Raw genomic sequence first — 20,466 nt, 5'->3', positions numbered from 1 at the left:
CTGCTTACAAGCCCTGGACCCAGGCTGCATGGCCAAGGTCCCATGTTCTATGTTAAGTGATCTTAACCTCTCTGAATCTGCTGCATTTACAAAATGATGATACTGCTAGTATCTTCCTAATGCTGCAATGATGAGGATTCTCTGAATTAATATGTGGAAAGTGCTTAAAACTGCTGTTGGCACAAAGCAAGCTCTCACTGAATATTAACTATTCCTGATATCAGTCCCTTCTCTAAGCTTTCTGAGTCCTCACGGTGTTTTGTGGAGCCTCTTGGTATAACATATTATTTCACTCCTATTTATTAAACTCTTCACCATTCTGTTGCTTATCATACATCCCCACCATGAGCCCAAAGGCCATCGTCTGCTCTGCTAATCTCTTTTCAGGTGGTTCACCCACATCCATTTAACCACTCTAAAGAGAAACCTCAATACTCTGCACTGAACAATAGCTAAATCCCGAGGCTAGTAGCTTCTAGAAATTTCTGACTTCACCTTTCCATCTCCATCTTGTTTCCACCACCCAGTACACCCTCACTTAAAGTAGTGAAGCAATTCCTTAAGTGGATATCCAGCTTCTAAACTTCTAAACGCTGATTGAATCCTCCTCACTGAAACCAGTATGGTCTTTACAAGAAAAAAAAAAAAAAACTTCAATTCTTTTGTCATGGCTCTACTTAAAGCCCATCCAGAGTGCTCCACTGCCACTTGAAGCTGTTTGGCCACCCTGCTTTCTCTTTAGATTTATCTCCCATGACTTGGGCTTCTCCCCACCCAGCCACACCCGCCAATCCCTGCAAGGCCAACAGCAGCGACCTGGCTGTTCAATGCACACTTTGCACCCCTCCCCTTTCAGCCTGAATACTTTCCCCAGTTCTTTGTCTTAACTCCTTTTGTTTATGTAAGAATTAACTAAATTATATACAGTATTGTAAGTTAGCGTTACCTTAATAAAATAGATAAATAAAATCACAATGATATATCACCTTATACCATCAGAATAACAAAAAAGGAAGAAAAATTAGCTATGGAAAGCAGGCAGCCCTTCCACAGACTGGAGGCCATTCCTCAGTGTGTCCCTGCCATACTCTCCCCACCATGACCCCAAGTTCAAGGGCGCCATCTCAGGTCACCTTCTTACTCACATCAATGTGTCTGTGCTTTGCACACAGTAGGTATTTTTTTTTTAAAATAAAGGACTGACCTCATAAAATAGATAACAGTTGCTGACACCTAAGTGCATGCTATGGGTCATCACACATACTTACTAAAATTCTCGACTAGTACTTTCCATAAATTAACTCATTTAACCCTCAGAACAAACTTACAGGTAGCTAAGGTAATTATCTCCATTTGACAGGTGAGGAAACTGAAGCACAGAGAAGTTAAATACATACCAATGTTTCCTAGTCAGAAATAGATAATGCCAAGTTTAGAAGACAAAAGTCTGACTCTGGAAGCCATGTACCTGACCTGATACTACGGTACCTGTCAAGACAGGGTTGCCATGAAACAGAAAGTTATCTAAGTAGAGACAGATAATATGACCTGGTCCCAATTTATGGATGAGAAAGTTGAGGCACAGGGAACAGGAAGAAAGTTGAACTAAAAGATGGCAACTGCCACTCGTCAGTAACCAGCCATGGAATTCAGGGCTGTTACTTAGTCTCCCTGAGCCATGGTCTTCAAGTGAAAAATCATGGCCTCATCCTTCCAGATCAAACTTGCAATTACTTTCAGTTTACAAACTTCATCATGGTTATGTGCCAGACTCAGTGCTGAGGGCAGAGACACAGAGACAAAGAAGATTCATCTCTACCTTTGAGGAATTCCCATTCTCATGTATGACAGACAGGCCATGTAAGTAAAAGACTTCAAAATGGCTACACTGCAATTATTTTATTGTCTGTCTTCCAACAGACAATTGTCCAAACAAGGAAACATCTCCATAGGGAAGCTAGTCTCCTCTCATCTCTGCAAGGTCTCTCTCAAACATAAATTCAAACTCTGTTTATATGAAGCAAAGGCACCTCCTTATATAAGTCTGGCAGAGGTCAGACGGTCGTCACCTGGTCACATAAGTCACTGCCGTCCCCTTTCCAAAGCTTCTCCCAGCGTTGCAGTATGCTACGTGAGACAGAAGCATTAACTTGGACACAGATTTTGTTGGGTTTTCAGTACAGGTAATATGCTTAAATGGATTTTCAGATTTACAGTTGATTCTAGAAATTACCTCTAGCTCATTTCCAAACTCCATGGGTAAGCTGGTTCTTTTAAGGCAAACAGCATCCAATTAAAATACATTCTGAAAAAGTGAGTGAGAAAGTCATTTTTGCCCAAGTCTTAATTTCTTAAAAAGAAAAACAAAAAACCCTATTAGGGGGACTTATCATACACCAAATTCCATTACATCATGGTGAGATGAGATAGATAAAATATGTATTATCAAAATACAATTTGAAAATACATTCATAGAGCAGCCTTCTGTCAGAGTACAGGCTTCAAAGCCAGTGTCACTGAACCCACCTCCCTTGTCAGCATCTTACTCGTGTGACCTTGGGCACATTCCCTAACATTGTTGAACCTCAGTTTCCCCATCTGCATTAAGGGTATTAGTAATATCTGTCAGAATACTTGTAAGAATTAGAAATGTCACTAGGTGCCCGGTATAAAGTAAGGGTTAAAAAATAAACTATTAAAAAACATTTTATTAAAGTCCTAATGATTCAGAGATTGATTATTCTATTAGAAGTTTGTTATGCTTTCTCCCCCTTTCTTCCTCTAGCTTCCTGCCTGCCCACATTACAGCTGCTCATAAGCTACTACTCCATGAGATAAAAAATGAGATAAAATTCAATTCAGAGAGCACAGCAACAAAAGTGAGATGAACACAGACATTGGAGTCAAACAGGCCTGGACTGGAAGACTAGATGTCTTTGGACAGGTTATGTAACCTCCTTTGCACTTAATGTCTTCATCTGTAGACTAGGAGTGATCATACCAACCCTCCAGGCTTCTTATGAATAGTGGGGGAGGTGTAGTATGAACAATTGTGCACAAACACACACACACACACACACACACACACACCCTTGAACCATGATTGACAGGAGTAGGTAAATAGGGAGGTATTGGATCAGTTTTGGTAGGAAGTATAGTTCTCAGTTAAACCAAAACCTCAGCTTCAATCATACCCCTAACTCTATTCTGTCATGGATGACAAAAAGAAATCACTCTCACAACAAAGCTCTTATATCTGGTGCCATCAGATTTAATTTCCTTCCTGAATGTCACTGAAGTGGGTGAGTCTGTGCATGTGGGGACCCACATGACAATCCAAACAACAGGAGGGGGAAGGCAGCAGCAGGTAAGCCTAACTGGGGATAAAGGGTCAGACACAGGTGAAGCTTGAGCTGACATACTACCCAATGCCATGAATTACCAATAGTCATGGAGACCAAATCACAGATCAGGGCGCATTTTTCATAATTGTTCTCTCCTCTCAATATATGGAGAGCTTAAGTTAGCACAATGACACAGGTCGACCAGCTGTCCAGGATCACTTCTTTGGAGATAAATAGCATAAAGAATGGTTTCATTCTCTGCTTTTTGGAAAATTACTAAGCTAAAGGTTCATGAGATGCTAACATTGATAGGACACATGCTTTTTTACATAAACATTTAGATTTTGTGTTTCTAGATTAAACATTTTGTTCGCTGAGATCTCTGAATCATCTTTTCACATACTTCCTCCCTTCAACCTCCTTTGAAATGAAGACTATATATAAAATGCCAATTTTCTAAAGGAGAAGAAAACATAAACAAAAGACAAAAATACAAAGTGACATCAACATACCATAAAAATATGAATATTTGCCTAGACCCCTGACAACCCACCATGTGACCTCCTGAAGGTTGTAGGCTGAGATTTATTTTCTGTCCCTTCCTTCTTCCTAAATAATGTTCTTGCATAAAGTGGAAGGACTCCAATTTTATGACAATCTGGAGGCTGTTTTTTTCTGAAGCTCCTGACTTAACATTGCATTGCTTAGAACAGAACATACCTGTCAATATCACTACTGCATTTCACTAAATAGCACAGAAGACAATTTCAAGAAAAGTTCCCCTCTTTTTATAAGAAGGGTAAGTTACTTTTAAAAACTGATGCTGAATATCACCATTTTTACATGAAACTTTCTGCTATAGTCAAAATGGAAATCACAGTTTTACTTTATCCAACACCACCCATAAGAAATGCCTCATGCATGGAAGTATTCTTTTTCCATAAAGAAGCAGCATTTTTAAAAAAAAAGGCTCTGGCATCACTCTTCAATATTGTTGTCTAATTAAATGGCAATGGAGTGGATGCGTAAAAATATGCATTAGAGGTGCGTAATGTGTAATGGGAAGAAGAGTAATCAAAGCCATTCAACAGGATTTAGGAAGGGATTTCAGTTGGCAGCTTACGAGACAGGAGCATATAATTTTGCTAATTTGAAATAGGTATTGTAACGTATAAACATTACTGCTTTGCATATTTTAATGAAAACTGCTTCTACACCAAAATGAATCCGTTAGCTTGAACTCTCTGCACAGCACAGAGCTTCTACCTATTATGAGTTCAGCATAAATAAGAAAGGCACGCAAGCTGCATTAAAAGAAATGGTCACCTCATTAAAATAGGTTAAAACCAAGCCCCTTTTTCCCAACTACTCTAACACCATAAAGTAAATCTGATGGCAGGTGTTGTATTAAATTTTTATATTGCAATGAACTTGTACTCACAACAAACCAAATATGCATGTTTCCTTAGATATACACCTGCAACTTGTTAATTCAAGGACCTTTATTAAGGAAGTATAAATTTAGCAACATCTATAGATTTGTAAAACCGTATTAGCTTGCTAGAGAATCTAGAATAAATTCATTTGGAGTCTTATTTGCATGGTTTACAAAGAATTGGAAACTAATGATGACTTTTCCCAAATGGATGTGCCTGCAGATAATGCAGTTCTGCAAATAGACTGATGTGAATTACCTAGATCTGAGTTTAAAAAGTTGAGAGAGATATTTGGGCCCATATAGAGCTGAGGACATCGCTTACCTGCCAGCTCACTTCTCGCTGAAGTCCTTTTTTCCAGTCTTCTTCCAGCCTGGGGGAGGTCTCATCCATTGCTGATGCTGCTGCACAAACTGGATTCGCCAGTGGCTGTTACTCTCTTTCGGTGCCAGCCTTTACCAAAGCAGCAGCGAGGGCAGTTCAGGGGCAGACTGTCATGGAGAAAATGCCATGCCAGAGGATGAGGGATCAGGCAGGAGGAAGCCACACAGGAACAAATTTGGGATACATGGGGCTCCCCTGACAGCTGCCAACTGGAGCTGGAGGCTGGAGGCCAGTTCAGCCATTGAGCATCCAGATATTAGGAAGAACCAAACTCCAGGGCCAGTGGACAATGGGTCATTCTTATGCTTCTGGCATAAAGGTCATGGAGGGAAGTGAGAAGGCAAGCTCCATGCTCTATAAATATGCATTTCTATGTGTGCTTCCCCCATCTCACTCACCCCAGCGGTCCGCGCGCATGCACACACATGCACACACACACACACACACATACCAGAATTTGCTTTGTTCTGCAGGATTGCATCAGTGAAATGGAATATCTTTGAAGAAATAAGGTATTTTACACAGGAGCAACACAATGTATGTGACCACATCTCCATCAACAAAGTAGGAATCACTCAGTAGCCAGTAAACACCAATAATAACAAACTTTTTTATATGAAAACAGACGGATCCTTATAGTTGAATTCCGAGCATCAAAAATTCCCGGTTTCCTCCCTATAGAATATTTTACAAAGGCACTCAACTTGACCATGGTCTCAACCCTTATCACAAATCATTAAGCAAAATGATCAGAGACTTCTGTTTAGATGGACTCCTCAATATGTGGGACTCAAGCATGACAAATTCAACCAAATTCTTCCCTGTTTCATTATTGTTTCTCACTGAAAAAGATACTCTCTCCCGCTATTCTAAATCAGTTACCTCTAGTTTTAAGATATGCATTTTGGGTTACTGTCAATGCCACCTACTTCTTTTCAATTAAAACAGTAGTTCTAAAATTTGACTTCACAACACAATCAACTTGGGGGGGGGGGGCTTTATAAAAACGGTCACCAGAGATTCTCGCTTAATTGGTCTACGTTGGGACAGAAGAAACGGATTTTGTTTGATTTTATGGAGCACCCAAAATTAGGATCATAAAACTCAGTATAGAGTGTCACTTATGGTTTCTCTAATCTCATTGCTCATCTGATGATTGAATCCATATGAACTCGCAGCACACATCCAAACAATGATCACCCCACAGATGACAGTGAAGGCATCGCCTCGTAAGACAGTCCTGCTCCATATTTGAGAGCTTTGTCCCAAAATGAGTTGATTTCCTTCGCCCTACAATTTCCGTGACTGTACTCTTGCAAGATTCCATAGGGAATAAGACTCAAGCCTATTCTGTAGGACAACCCTTCAGAAATCCAAAGAGCTATGACCCAGGCCCTCAGATCTCTGCTTTTAAGTATCTCACTCTATTTTACTAGTTACTCCAGCAAATGACGTGAGATGATTTTAGGCAATTCTCTGTCCTGGTGGCCAAGCTCAAACAAGTTCATTACCTCTAGTGAGAGTGACTGTGACATTCCAGAAGCAGTGGCTATATTCCCACTACGATCACCCAATATGCATAGAGCCTAATAACAACATGCATGTTTGGAAAACCCTCTGAGAAATGACCACCATAATAATAATGAGAGCAGCCAGCATTTATTTACTGAGTAGGGAGCTGGCGGACCAGCACCGTGTTAAGTGCTTTATCAACTTTACCTTGTGTATCTTTTACACTCTATGAAGTCATCATCATGCTCCTGATTTATAAGTGAAGAATCCAAGAAATGCAAAGGTGATGTTTTCCAGGAGTCAACCCAGAGCTGACTCCAAAGCCTATGTTCTTGATTCCTGCTTCATGCTACTCTATATCCTTCCTTCCGTGGACTCAGCCTCAGGTCCCATTGGCTGTTTTGATAATCACTCCTCACTGATAAGTTGTCACAGTCAACTAGTACACTTGGGGCTTGCTTCCCCCGTCAGATGTTACATAAACATGTTTTGTAGACTATAAATTGCTGCGCAAATCTCACTTGCCACAGACTATATTTTCTGCTTCATGTCTAGAAAAACAAATCAATGCAAAAATCTTCCCTTGACCAGTGTGGTCCCATCTTTTATTTAGAACATTCATATACTTCTTCAGGTTGGGTCACCTTGCATGTTAGAAAAAATAAAAAAGCCACAGCCAAGGGTCCAATAAAATTCCCTGAGACTAGACTCAGTAGAAGCTTCGTGAATCAACTGGATTTTCCCCATCTCCTATAAATCTTTACCAACAGGACTCCATAAGGAAAACTGAGAATAATTAGTTGTATAATTTCAATCACACCATCTGCAAGGTAGTTGAATCATTATTTATGGAAGGCAATACACAAAGTGGTTGAACATAGTCTTTTTAGTCAAACAAACCTAGGTTTAATTAGCAGGTATATTCTTTTCTAGCTTTATCTCCCTGGGTAGGTATCCCAACCCTTCTGAACCCTGGTTTTCATGTCTATAAAAAGGATGTATTATCATTTCAATTATACATACTATTACTCATCAATATCTGGTTCTCTTCTGCTCATGGCACACAGCAAAACTGCATTTCCTTACACCCCTTAAATTAGGCATAAACACATGACTTTTTTTAGCTAAAGAAATATAAGAAAAATAATGGCTCTCACTTCCCAGTGGGGGAGATTTAATCATAGGCTCTTGACTCTTCCTTGTCCCCTACTACAGTGTTCGTGAAAGCACATGTTGATAAGACAGGCTAAGTCAAAGCTGATTGGAATGCTGAGACAACTTGGTTGCCTTGGAGAGTCACCTCCAACAACAGACATTATGGGAACAAGAAATAAATGCCCAGAATCATTTGTTCCCACAGCGTAAACTACTCTGACCAATACACTCCCTTACTCTACATTTATAAGAATAAGGTAACCTAGCTAGAGCATTTATCACAAGCATCAAGTCTGCATTATTGTTTTTAATAAATTCCATCACAAGTCAAGGCTATTTACCTGTGTTTCCCATACTCTTCTACTTTTTCCTTCCTTTAACAGCCTGAATATTCCCTGTATTATGAGTGGCAATTTCCACAGATGATGCAGAAAAACAAATTTTAAAAAGGAGTGAAAGTGTTCAGAAGCATGCATCACTCTGTCTCAGAATGCAAACTCAGAATAGCATGACTTTAATGCCACTTATCACTTAGCAAGGAAATTAATGAGAGCAAAATGAAGCATCAAATAATAAATGTAGCTCAGGATGCATTCGTTACTGATAAAATAAAGTACACGTCTCCAAAATGTAAACATAATGAGAACATACATGAATACAGGAGACTATTAAATAGCATAGCTTTGATTCAGTATTCTTAAATCAAGCAATCAAAAAAGAATTAGTTTTGTTTCTGTCTTTATTAAATGCTTTCATCAAAGGAAGTTTCAACTATAAGAAATGAAGTGTTAAGGAATAAATGAATAACACATTGCCCAGATTACTGTGTTGACATTTTAAAACACACTCAAACCTACTCTGGGACACCACTGGGAGAGTTCATTTTTTCTCAAGTTTTTTTAAATTCAAATGTGAATAACCATGCCCTGCATTGTGGGTTGAACTACATCCTCTCAAAAATATAATGAAGTCCTAACCCGTAGCAAATCAGAATGTGACCTTATTTGGAGATAGGTCTTTACAAAGGCAATCAGGCTAAAATGAAGTCATGATGGCAGACTCCGTTCTACAATGACCAGTGTCCTTATAAAAAGGGGGAAGTGTGGACACGCTGGAAGAACCATCTGAAGGTGAAGGCAGAAACAGAAGTGATGTATCCACATACCAAGGGATGCCAAGGAATAAAAGGGATGCCCACAAATCATTATTTCCCCCCAGATAAGCACATTAAGAAGCAGCTGACTAATCAGAAATATAATATTAGAGTTTGGAACATTTTCCTTATGGAAAAGTTACATACATATAAATGAAATAGGAAAAATCTATGCAAAAGGCATCAGTCAGATTGCCCTTGATTTGGGACCTAGTCCTGTAACTGAGAGAATAAAAATGGATTAATATTTCATTTTAGGATCAAAAGACTAGAAAATCGTTTGCCAGGTGAATGAACCGGTGCATTCCACAGTGTCTTATGAGGGTAGCACGTAGCACTTAAACAGTCTGCTCGGAGCTGATGTTCATTCCAGGGGAGACACTGAAGGGAAGCCAGTTTGTGGGAACCAAGGGACAGTGATGAACCTAGCACAGACTGGGAGCCCCCAGGCATGAAAAAGTTGATGATAACCTTTTCCCCACTATTAGGATTTTGTACACACTTGAACGTAATACCTGGATCAGAAAGTGTTTGTATCCCTGCCACTCATTTTATTATTACACATTCTCACTAACTCCATTCTCAATGCAATTTTCCAAGGCACTTTCCTGCAAACTTTTATTTTTGATTTTGCTTTTTTAAAATTGGAAACTAATAGTCTTCAGAAATTTGTTTCACACAAAAACTGGACAATGATGTGTCCAATCTACCCCACGAGAGTAGTCTGCATACAAACTCTCACAAAGTAAAGTTAAAACAAAGACACCTGGGCCTCCCCAGTGGCACAGCAGCTGAGCACTGGGTTGCGAAGCTGCCTGCAGCCTCTGCAGTGCCGATTCGATTCCCGGCCACCGGCGAGGGTACCACATGGCGTAACAGACCTCTCCTGCCACGTCCGCTGCTCCCCTCAGCAGTGTACTTCGTCAGTCTGCCTGCTCTGCTCTCCGCTCTGGCTCTGGTGAATTCTCTCACCCACCCACGCTTCTGACTGTACCCAGTGCTTGTATAAATAAATAAATAAACCTTTTTTTAAAAAAAAAAAAAAAAAAGACACCAAAGAGGTGTCAGGAGACTGTTGTCTGAATAGGTGAGAGCTTGGCACTCTGTCATTGTATTTCAGAAGGGATGGGTTTCCACTCATCGTTTTGCTGGAATAATCAAAGTTTACCATTCCTTCTGTCATATACCTACCCTGAACTACAGTGATGCCACAGGACATGCGGAAGAACACAGTGAGTAACAGGCTATGGCCTCCTCCACCCACACACACTGGCTCCCAGGCAGCTGACTTGTGTATGTACTTACATAATTTAATTAAAGGGCCTCCCTGGTGGTGCAGGGGTTAAAGACAGCATTATCAACTCTATCAACAGCCACTGCAGCATGAGTTCAATCCCTGGCCAGGCAGCCAGGGAGCAACCCACATGGCGCAGCAGACCTCTCCTGCCTCGCCCACTGCTCCCCTCAGCAGCGTGTTTCTGTAGATCCACCTCCTCATTCTCTCTGGTGAATCTTCTCACACCCCCACACCTCTGGCTTACAACCCAGTTCTTGTATGCATAAATAAATCTCTTTTAAAAATAATTTCATTAAATAGTATGTCTATAAGATATGAAGTTCCACCGAAAAGGAGCTGTTCTGTTATTTTCATGAAACTAATCAAGTCCTTTGGAAAGACCCAATAAAGAAATATGGTTTTTTTTTCCTTTAATTTCATTTGAAGGGGCAGGAATCTAAAAATTTGCAGACCCTCTATTTAAACCACTTGATAGTCATTGTTGTTAAATTCTTCATTCATTTTAAAGAAACTGAAACTGAAATTTGTAGAAGTTCCTTTAGGGAGCGAGTGAACACAAAGGACTCCAGAATTCTACTCTGTGGATCTCTCCTTAAAAAATCCTTGGCTCCACAGCAAAATAGTGGTGAATAACTGCACATTTATGGATTTTCGACCAAGTTCTGTTTTGTGTATGTACATGATTTATGGTTCCCCAACTTAATCAACTTATGTGATTAATCAGTTTGCTACCATTTTTAATTATATGGAATAAGAAGCCTCCTATAAAAGAAAATGGTAAACCAAGGATTTTTTTTAACCTACATGTAATGAACAAAGATTGAAAGCAATAGACTCAAATATTCAAACCAAGAAACAGAATTCAGTTCAAAAGATAAGTCCACTTATATCACTTACATGAAAAACAGCCTGACTGAACTATAAACATTAAATGTCATATAAATCTGAGCCACGTAGACTTCAATTAATTACAGCACAGCACTACCATGTCTTTCTTTAACTTGGTAATAATACCAACTGCTTATAATCAGAAGGATTTAGGAGGCATTTATTGATAGAAATCAGATGATTTCATCCAGAGTGTCTGAACTACTTTGATATGCTTGAGCCCGAAGCAAAATATTGTAATAAAAAACAACATACAGATGAGAGACTCGATTTTTCTTTACATATCAATCTGTCACTGATTTGAGAAGAATCAAATCTAAGTTCAACCAGGTGAAGACGTTCCATACATCATTCATCCCAATTCAATATAAAAATAATGTTTCCCTTCCCAGTATGTTTATAGACTGTACCCAACTTCATGATATGCTGAACATCAAAAGTACCAGAATCACGGGGTGCTGTGTGAACAAATGCTGGGCACTGCAGAGATGAGTTACACAAGACCTTTTTTTCCAAAGAGTTTATGTTAAAGACCATCGTAAACCAGAAGTCCCCAGAAATAGTAAGAAATAGACTAACAGGTAGGATGGAAAATCTTATGAGAAGGACGGATGAGAAATAAGCTGAAAACATCTTTTGCCCTTCCTTCTTTTCCCCTCTAAAAAAGTCTTACAGATGACTGACTAGGGACTAAAAATTCCACCAGTCCTACCTTTGAGCTTTAAAAACTTTCTGTCACTATCTATAAAATTGCAAATACTTCCATGAAAGGCACCCTAAAGCTTCATCTCAAGATGGTCAAAAACTTTGTCACAAGGGCCTCCCCTGGTGGCGCAGCGGTTGAGCGCTGGGGTGTGAAGCTGCCCGCAGCCTCTGCAGCAGTGCCGGTTCGATCCCCGGCCACCAGTTAGGGTCCCACATGGCACGCAGACCTCTCCTGCCGCCCGCTGCTCCCCTCAGCAGTGTACTTCGGTCCTTCTGCCTGCTCTGCTCCCCACCCTGGCTCTGGTGGATTCTCTCACCCTCCCGCACTTCTGACTGTACCCAGTGCTTGTATAAATAAATAAATAAATAAATCTTGAAGAATAAATAAATAAAATTAAAATTAAAAAAAAAAAACTTTGTCACAAGTAATTTTCCAGTTTTCCAGTTTGGCGTAAAGGGCATGATTCTTTGTAATGAGCAAGTTAAAACAGTGGTGACAAAAAGAGCAAAGAGCCCCCCCACCCCAAGAAGAGAAAGGTTTAGAAGAGAGTGAAATTCCCTTGGGCACAAATAAAGTTAGGAAAAAAGAAGTCAAAGACTCATGAAAATTGACTTTATTAACCACCCATCCAGGTGGTTACCAGAGATTGGGGGGCGGGGTGCGTAAATAGTAAATGGGCTCCATTGTAAGGTAAAAATATTTGAAACCATAAAATATAATCAATTTTTTATAAAGTCAGTAAATAAATTTCTTGGTCTTCTAGGGGAAAAGAAATGTTAAGTTAATCCATTCTGGTCCAGTTGGAAAGATCACATAAGGTGATTAATAAAAATACACAGAATAATCTAAAATTGTATGTATGTCCAAGGTAATATGATTGTGGTTCACTTAGAAACCTACTTAGCATGTCATGTACAACATAATGACAGGCAGCAATGCTATACTGTACATTGGAACAGTACTGAGAGTGTTATAGGACAGGGAGAGGGGCAGCCCAAACCCCGCAAACCTGCCTATTCTAAATGGGTTCTGCCATCCACCGCATCAACACAAAACATATGAGACTTTAATGGGAAGGAACTTTAATAAAACTAGGAAACAATACAGGAAAGGCAAAGAGTCTAGTTTCTAAATGAAGCACCGAAAGTGACCCGTCCCCTCGTGGGTAAAAGTCCATCCATATGGGATCGGCCCAGAGCAAGGCCCCAAAGCCTGCCACAAGTCTAAAGCATCTTCCAGTGGGGACCCACAGAAAAGGGTCAGAAACAACCAGACAAGCCCGGAAGGAAAAGAGCAAAATCAACATCAAGATAAAAGCTGCCATTGTCACCTCCCCACGGGTCTCACCCACATCTGTGTCACCCCGTCCACGACCAAAAGGCAAGCGCAGTTTCTTCACGTGTCTCTAGGCTCCATGCGCCTCCTCCAGGTCTCCTTCTGGCTCCATCCTGCTTCCTTCCTCAGTCTCCTCTGCAGTTTCTTCTCTTCCTGCTCAGCTCCACCCTCCCTTGGGTGGGGCAGGGAACCTGGAACCTCCCCCTTTCCTGGCGACCCCCCTGTTACAAGAGTAGATCTTAAAAGTTCCCATAACAAGGAAAAATAACTACTGGAGGTGATGATTGCCAAGTAAGCTTATGACAATCATGTCACAATATACATCAAATCACTACTCTACACACCTATACCTCGATAAAAGGTCATCAGTTATATCTCGATAGAAAAAACAAACCACCCATCCTTTTGATTGAAGATTATTAAAAATTATCCAATTGGTTTCATCTTTGTAGCACATACCTCGATCCACATGACTGTTATAAAATATAAACTAACATCTTAATGCCAGGGGAACCTCAGATACAGATGGAGAATTTCAAAATAGGAGGGAATTAGGACATGTCACTCACTGCTTCTACAGCAGCATCACCTAGGAGCTTGTTAAAAATGCAGAATCTCAGGCCTCACACTCCAGCTACAGAATTTCATTTGCATTTTAACTAGGCTGATTCATGAAGTTGAAGAAACAATGGACTAGGGAGACTTACCTTGAAGGTCTATTTGCATAGCAGCTTTATCCTTTGTTTCTTAACTTAGTGAGTAGATTGACAGTGACTTAGAAATTGGTAAATGTTAGAGGAAAGAGTTTAGCCTCCCACCCAGAAACCATTGGCTGCTACCTTTCAATGATCACGTTTTCAAAATTATACAAAGATTTTTCTAAGCATGATCTGGTAGGTGTGAAGGGCAGGCCCCCACCCTTAAATCACCCAACACCTCGACAGAAATGACTATTCCACTTATTTGTTCAGAAAAACAGCTGATGACAAGGAAAGGACGCCTCCTCTGGACACAGAGATGACTGATTTTGTATAAATCAATATCGAGTGCCACAAAATGTCAGAAAATACCAAATGAGGAGAAAAGAATCAATAGATAACCCTGGAATTAAATGAGTGATGAATAATCATTACCAACTAAAATAAATTAAACCAAGAAAACCAAATTAAAGTAACATCAAGGGTCTGGTTTAAAACCACAAAAAAATACATATATAGTTTATTATTTATAAAATATATAATGCCCCAGGTGGCAAACATAACTATTCTTTTTTTTTTTTTTTGCCCCCCAGGAAAGCATTATGACAGAAACTATACAAGAAGAGCTGAATTCATACTTTCTTTTTTTTTTAAGATTTATTTATTTATGCACACAAGAGCTGGGGTACAGGCCAGGGATGTGGGAGGTGAGAGGATTCACGAGAGAGAGTGGGGAGCAGAACAGGCAGGCAGACTGAAATACACTGCTGAGGGGAGCAGTGGGCGAGACAGGAGAGGTCTGCTGCACCATGTGGGTTGCTCCCTGGCCAGCCGGGGATCGAACTCATGCAGCAGAGGCTGCGGATAGCTTCATAGTGCGGTGCTTAAAACTTTGCACCACCAGGGAGGCCCTGAATTCATACTTTCTAACTTCTGTCTAAACAGCCATCATTCCTTAAGGTTCTATGACAAAAGTACAATCTTCAGCCACAGACCATGTACTAACTTAGCAACCGTGAAATGGAGCTCACTGTGTTTTAACACTTTCAGGGAGTAGGGACAGGGAGAAGAATTCTACTATTTATTTAATTCACTGTATTTTATATTTTAAATATGTCTATTACAGCTACCAAATAAACCACAAATGTATAGACAGACCACCTTTATGTCTGCATTCAAATTCAAATTTCTGTTCTGAGTCCTAAACTGGCATCATCAATAAATCCAGTTCTGTAACAGAAATCAACATAAATGCCTTTCAATGTCTTTCTTTATAAGTAAACAGATGCAAAGTTGTGTTTCCACATTACTTTGTTATTCCGAGTTTAGGCATAAATGAGACCTACTGTGTACTAGGATTGGTGCCAGACAGTTGTGATTGAGAAACATATTATGCCCTCGGCATCCTGTGGGGAAGATGAGTGCAGAGGAGCAAATCCTTTCAGCCACCAATATCATCTGAGCTCTAAGAGAAGATGCTTTCCCCAGCCCAGGGTTCCATTCACCCAACCCCAGCACCAACATAGCTCAATGCCAAGAATCCTGCTCCTATTTCAATGTCCTGGAAGACCTTGCCCCAAGCATTGGTATTAAATCCAGGTGTGGAGGTTTGGCCAGTAGTGTTTTTAATTAAAATATTTTCTGAACTATCTCTACAGCAATAAGACCACAACCCCAGGGATAATGCTTCACAGTACTTGAATAGTTTTTTTTTTTCCTCAAAAGACTCATTTCCCAATCCAAATATCCATGGACACACAGATAAGACGACCACACAAATAAACTCTCCTCTGCTGGATACCATTCTAAGATTTGTACAAAGAGAGAAAACTGGCAACAAGTATCTTTCAGACCTAAAAACCCCACAGCTCCTGTTTCTATAAAGCAAACCACGCCCAGATCAGTAGATATGTTAATCATCTTTTGAATGACATTTAACAAAGACATGTCCCCCTTTTGGATTGCTGTGTTTCTTAAAGAGAGGGACAGCAGCCCACAGAATCAAAGAGATTCAAAAACCCTGCTTCTTTGGGAATGGGTGGTGAGTCGGTGGGGACCATATTTCTTGGCCTTGGGCAGAAAGTGTGCTATCCCAGACCTTTTGAGTTTTGTGTCTTTGGAAGAAATCCTCCATTGTTTCTGGCTGCAGTTTCATCACTCAGTCAGGGGTTGTGGGTTGTTCTTGTTTACCAAGGAAGCAGAGGGGGCTGAGAGAGAGAACTCTTTTCCAAGAAACATTGCACATGGAGTGTAGATGCAAATTGTTGTCAATGTACCTTCTCGTTGAAGGCCATGATTTATACTCTACTTTAAATAACACCAGGACCATATACAGCTGATGAAACTGAATTCATGAGCATAGGAGTGGATAGATCCCTTCAAATTAGTGTTTTTATATCCTGCGGGTAGACAGTTAGGAGTGGAATTGCTGCCTGCCTGGCAGATCCATTTGTAAGTTTTTGAGACACTTCCATATAGTTCTCCATAGGGACTGAAGTCTACATGCCCAACAGTGTAATATGGTTCCTTTTCCTCTACTTTCTCACCAGCATTCACTGTTTCTGGTCTTTTTGATGTGGGGCCATTGTCACAGGTGGGAGGTGGTATCTCACTGTGGCTGGAATTTGCATTCCCCTGACCATGAGTGAGGAGGACTTTCTTTCATGTGCCTGTGTGTGTCTGCTTTGAAGAAGTGCCTGTGTAGATCTTCTGCCCATTCCTCAACTGAGTTATTTGTGTTTGTTGACTTAGAGTACTACTCGGCTATCAAAAAAATTAAACTCTTGCCTTATGCAGCAACTTAGAGCAGGAGCGGATGATGCTAAGTGCAATAAGTAAGAAGGAGAAAGACAAATAGTACCGGATATCATCACTTACGTGTGGAATATGTAGAGACCAAATAATGGGTCAGATAAAGCCAAGCTAAAAAACTAACTCTTGAAAGCTGACTACAGAGCACAGGGGGCCAGAAGGGGATGGGTGGGTGAGGAGTGAGGAGAAAGCAGGGAGGGTGTGCAGTGAGCTACGATGGTGGACATAGAAGCTGTGGTGGTGGACGTAATATGGCAACACCATCGGAAGGGGAGACCCTACACGTCTAAAACACAAACAACAGCATAAACCAAGGTTTACCTTAATAAAATGTATTTTTTAATGAAAATGACTATCCTTAGGAAAAAGGAACTAAATTAAGTCAAGCCCTTCCCCCTCAATAGCTGTTGAAACATACTAAGTACATCAAACTGGGGACCTGAATCATGTCATTGCTCTGCAAGCTTCAGGGACTCCAGTCTGCGTAATAAGGGTAGACCAGTGGAGGTTTAGAGTCACGGCTGCAATCTTTAAAATATTTCTGTAGGAGATTATCATTATCTCTGTCTTACAGAAAAGGGAAAGGAAGCATGAAAAAGCTGAATAATTGTCCCAAGTTCTCACAGCTTTAAGGGAGTGTAGTCTGAACCCAGTGAGTGATTCCAGGGTCCATTCTATCCACCCACTCCCCACTGCCTTCCACGCAACCACAGAGGACCCCTGGCATCCAAGTCAAGACTCACTCAGGGATATTTTCAACCCACAGCCCTGATGCTGATAATCTAGGGTCCACCCCCCAAAATGGAAGTGATGGACCCTGAAGATGTGTGGGAAGTGCAGAGGCTTGAAAGAACATGAAGACAGAGAGCAGAGCCTTCCAGCACAGATCCCTGGGGCTCAAGCCTGCTGCAAGAAGCCCTATTTTTTCCTTCTGGTCCAATGGATACTCACAAAATTGTTTGCTTTTAACTGTGTGCTTAATGCCTCTAAAAAAAAAGGGGGGGGGAGGAGGGTGGTGGTGAGGAAAAGAAGCCTCGTAAGTATATAATGAACCGGAATTATAGCTGCCGCTGGGATGCGTGTGTTATTTTTGGCTGAGCGTCCTGCACTTCTGGATTCCGATGGTGGGGCGCTGAAGCTGGCTCCGGTAGCTCAGGCTGACTGCTGTCCCCAGAGGACCCCGAGGAAAACAAGAGGAACTATCTCGCAGTCTTCAGCAGACAGGGGAGGTTTAACATAAATAAACTCCCACTTAACGTTTTCTCCAAAAAGAATCCATTCATTATCTTTATTTCCGACACAGTATTTATGAATTTCCTTTCTGCAGGACCCATCAGGGCAAACGTCACAACTCTGGTAAAATATTGTGCGTGTTTCTTTTCCCCCTGGGAAGATTAAGGCCAATGAATAAAAGAAGGGGGATGTGGCCCCTATATTTAGCTCTCCTTACAACATCATGTCTCACGGGTATTAAAAATAGACCCAAATCACTTGAAGATGTTCTGAAGAATCAAAGGCAGAATAGCTTTCCAAGAGGAAGTTTTAAGTATTTTCTGCTTTCTTACTAGTTGAGATTTTTAAGGAGCAAAAAAGCATTTCGAGTGGGCATCCTGCTTCCTAGGAGGCCAGGCCAGGGTGACTATTGGGGTTTCATAACATATTCTGTCCCCTACTTATCTCCCTCTCTTCTTCGGTTCTTTGTGGCCTGGATTTTAAGGGAAATCTGAGCTGGCCCTTGGCAAAGAGTGTAATAGTCTGTCTAGAGAAATTCTCCTCCGTTAACAACCTCTCCGCCACCTGGACTTCTGAAGCTCCCAATGTCCCTATCAGAGAGAAATCAGCTCAGATTTAATTCACTGAACAAATACGTGTTATTAGTGATGTGCCAGGTAATTCCACAAGTGAGTCAAGCAGCCAGAGGACCACGAGCAACACGATTCTGGGAGGAGACATCTTGTTGGAAGGTATCGGAATGGACATCATGCTGGAGTTAGCACTGGGAACAATGAAGATGATGATGGAGAATCAAAATACCTGTTCTCAGATGTGGAAGAAGGTCAGGAACTAGTCCAGTGTAATACCTACTCCCAAAAATATATGCCTGGAAACCCAGAGATTCAGAAAAACTTTTAGAACCAAAAAAAAAAAAAAAAAAAAAAAAACAAACTTTTCAGTTCAAGAAATCACATAGCACCTAAGAATGTGATCTCTTTCCAGGCCTGTAGCTTGCCAGCTCTGTGACTTTGCGCAATTGTCTTCCCTTTCCTAAGACTCAACGTCATCATCTGTGAAATGGTGCTCATACACCATTGGGCTGATGTGCTGATTAAACCATGTGAATATGTGATGTGTGTTATACGTGGTTCATGGAAAACACTCATTGAATGGATATAATCCACCCCCCAAGGAGCTATTTAAAATGGATCATGCTTCTTATCTACACCCACTCTTCTGATAGAAAGCCTTGATCAAAATTAGGATACAGAAAAAGGCAGGATATGTGGCTTTGGCTTTTGTAAATATCCGGTTTTCAGACTTCTCTGTGGCTCAGAACATTTTACATAAGAAGATCCTGCCCCATGGGTTGTTTGCCATCACCAAAGCAAACACATGGCCTTGAAAGAAAGATTTTATAATGGAACTTTATTTCAAGCCATTCCCGTTGTAGTTCCTCATATTTTGGAATTAATCTTACAGAGGTTAATGAAAGGTTGAAGCACATTTTCTAACCTAAGGGAAGAGAATCAAGAGCTTTGGGGTGGTTAAGAATGAGAGAGCAGAAATAGAAGGGGCAAAAGTCAATGCTTAGGGGGTTGTATGCAGGGGTCTCTCAAATTTCCATGCACCCACAAATGCCCTGGGGACTTTGTTCAACTGCAGGTTCTGATTCCTTAGATCTGGAGTGGGACCTGAAACCCACAAATCCCCAGCTGCTATCTATGGCACTGGTTCACAGACTGTGCAGAGCAAGAGAATAGCATTTCCTTAGGGTTCAGGAAGGTGAGCAGGGGCACCACAAGAGCTCTCAGTGAAAGTGCAGAGAGGAGCAAACTTGCAAAAGAATACCATCCAAACAAGATGTCAAGAGCATGGATGATCTGAGGGGCTGCCAAACCAGAGATGTAAATACAGTAAGACCCAATGTCCAAGGAGGAGATATTTGGAAAAGAAGAGGCAGGTTCACAAAGCCCCACCGTATCACTCACATGGACCGTGAGTCACTCACAGCCCTTTAGAATTGTTGACGGCAAACATTTTGGAGAGTGCTGCGCTAAAGGAATGTGCTCACAGCCATTAACTATGAAGCACTAACTCATTTCAGCAGCCTGACACAAATTATGCTCCACACTTGAAAAATAGCTATTGATCACTCCCTTCTCTCTCGTGCCTTCCAATACTCCAGATCAGCACTTCCATTTACTTCCATCCTCAGGCCTTCACACACCTACTTAGATCCTTCACAAACCAAGACTATCTCCCAAGACTTGACTACTTTCTTCTGGATTTCCCCTGAGCAAAACTAGCCAACATATCTGCTTCCCATGGACTTTCCAATGTGTCTTATTTTCTCTGCTCATTACAGACACAAAGGTAACAAATCAACTGATCTATCATTTCCTGTGTTAGAAGATAAGAAGCTAAGAGGGCATGAAAAGGACAGAATATAGAATTAGCCTTTAAAGAATTAAATCAGCTCAAGGGTGACCTGAATAGTAATACTGTAAGCCTCTTCCAGGAGCAACTCGC

The 20,466-nt window shown here is 40.9% G+C and overlaps 1 protein-coding gene across 3 annotated transcripts in view; it reads right to left on the bottom strand.

The window, feature by feature from the left end:
• PPARGC1A (PPARG coactivator 1 alpha) overlaps nucleotides 1-20,466 on the bottom strand; it is a gene marked incomplete at both ends in the record, with an annotated part of 631,219 nt that overhangs the window by 286,109 nt on the left and 324,644 nt on the right. For 2 of the 3 annotated variants that reach the window (XM_084233499.1, XM_084233500.1), the window contains one exon: nucleotides 5,105-5,173. The exons of the other annotated variant lie outside the window; for it this stretch is intronic. In XM_084233499.1, coding sequence (XP_084089625.1) covers nucleotides 5,105-5,173 — 69 coding nt within the window. Of the gene's footprint in view, nucleotides 1-5,104; nucleotides 5,174-20,466 lie in introns of those variants that run through there. 3 annotated transcript variants of the gene reach the window in all.

The sequence above is a fragment of the Talpa europaea genome, assembly GCF_964194135.1.
Source record: "Talpa europaea genome assembly, chromosome: 5".
NCBI classification, from domain to species: domain Eukaryota; kingdom Metazoa; phylum Chordata; class Mammalia; order Eulipotyphla; family Talpidae; genus Talpa; species Talpa europaea.
The sequence above is the reverse complement of the archived record's forward strand: the minus strand, read 5'-3'. Positions and strand labels throughout refer to the sequence as shown.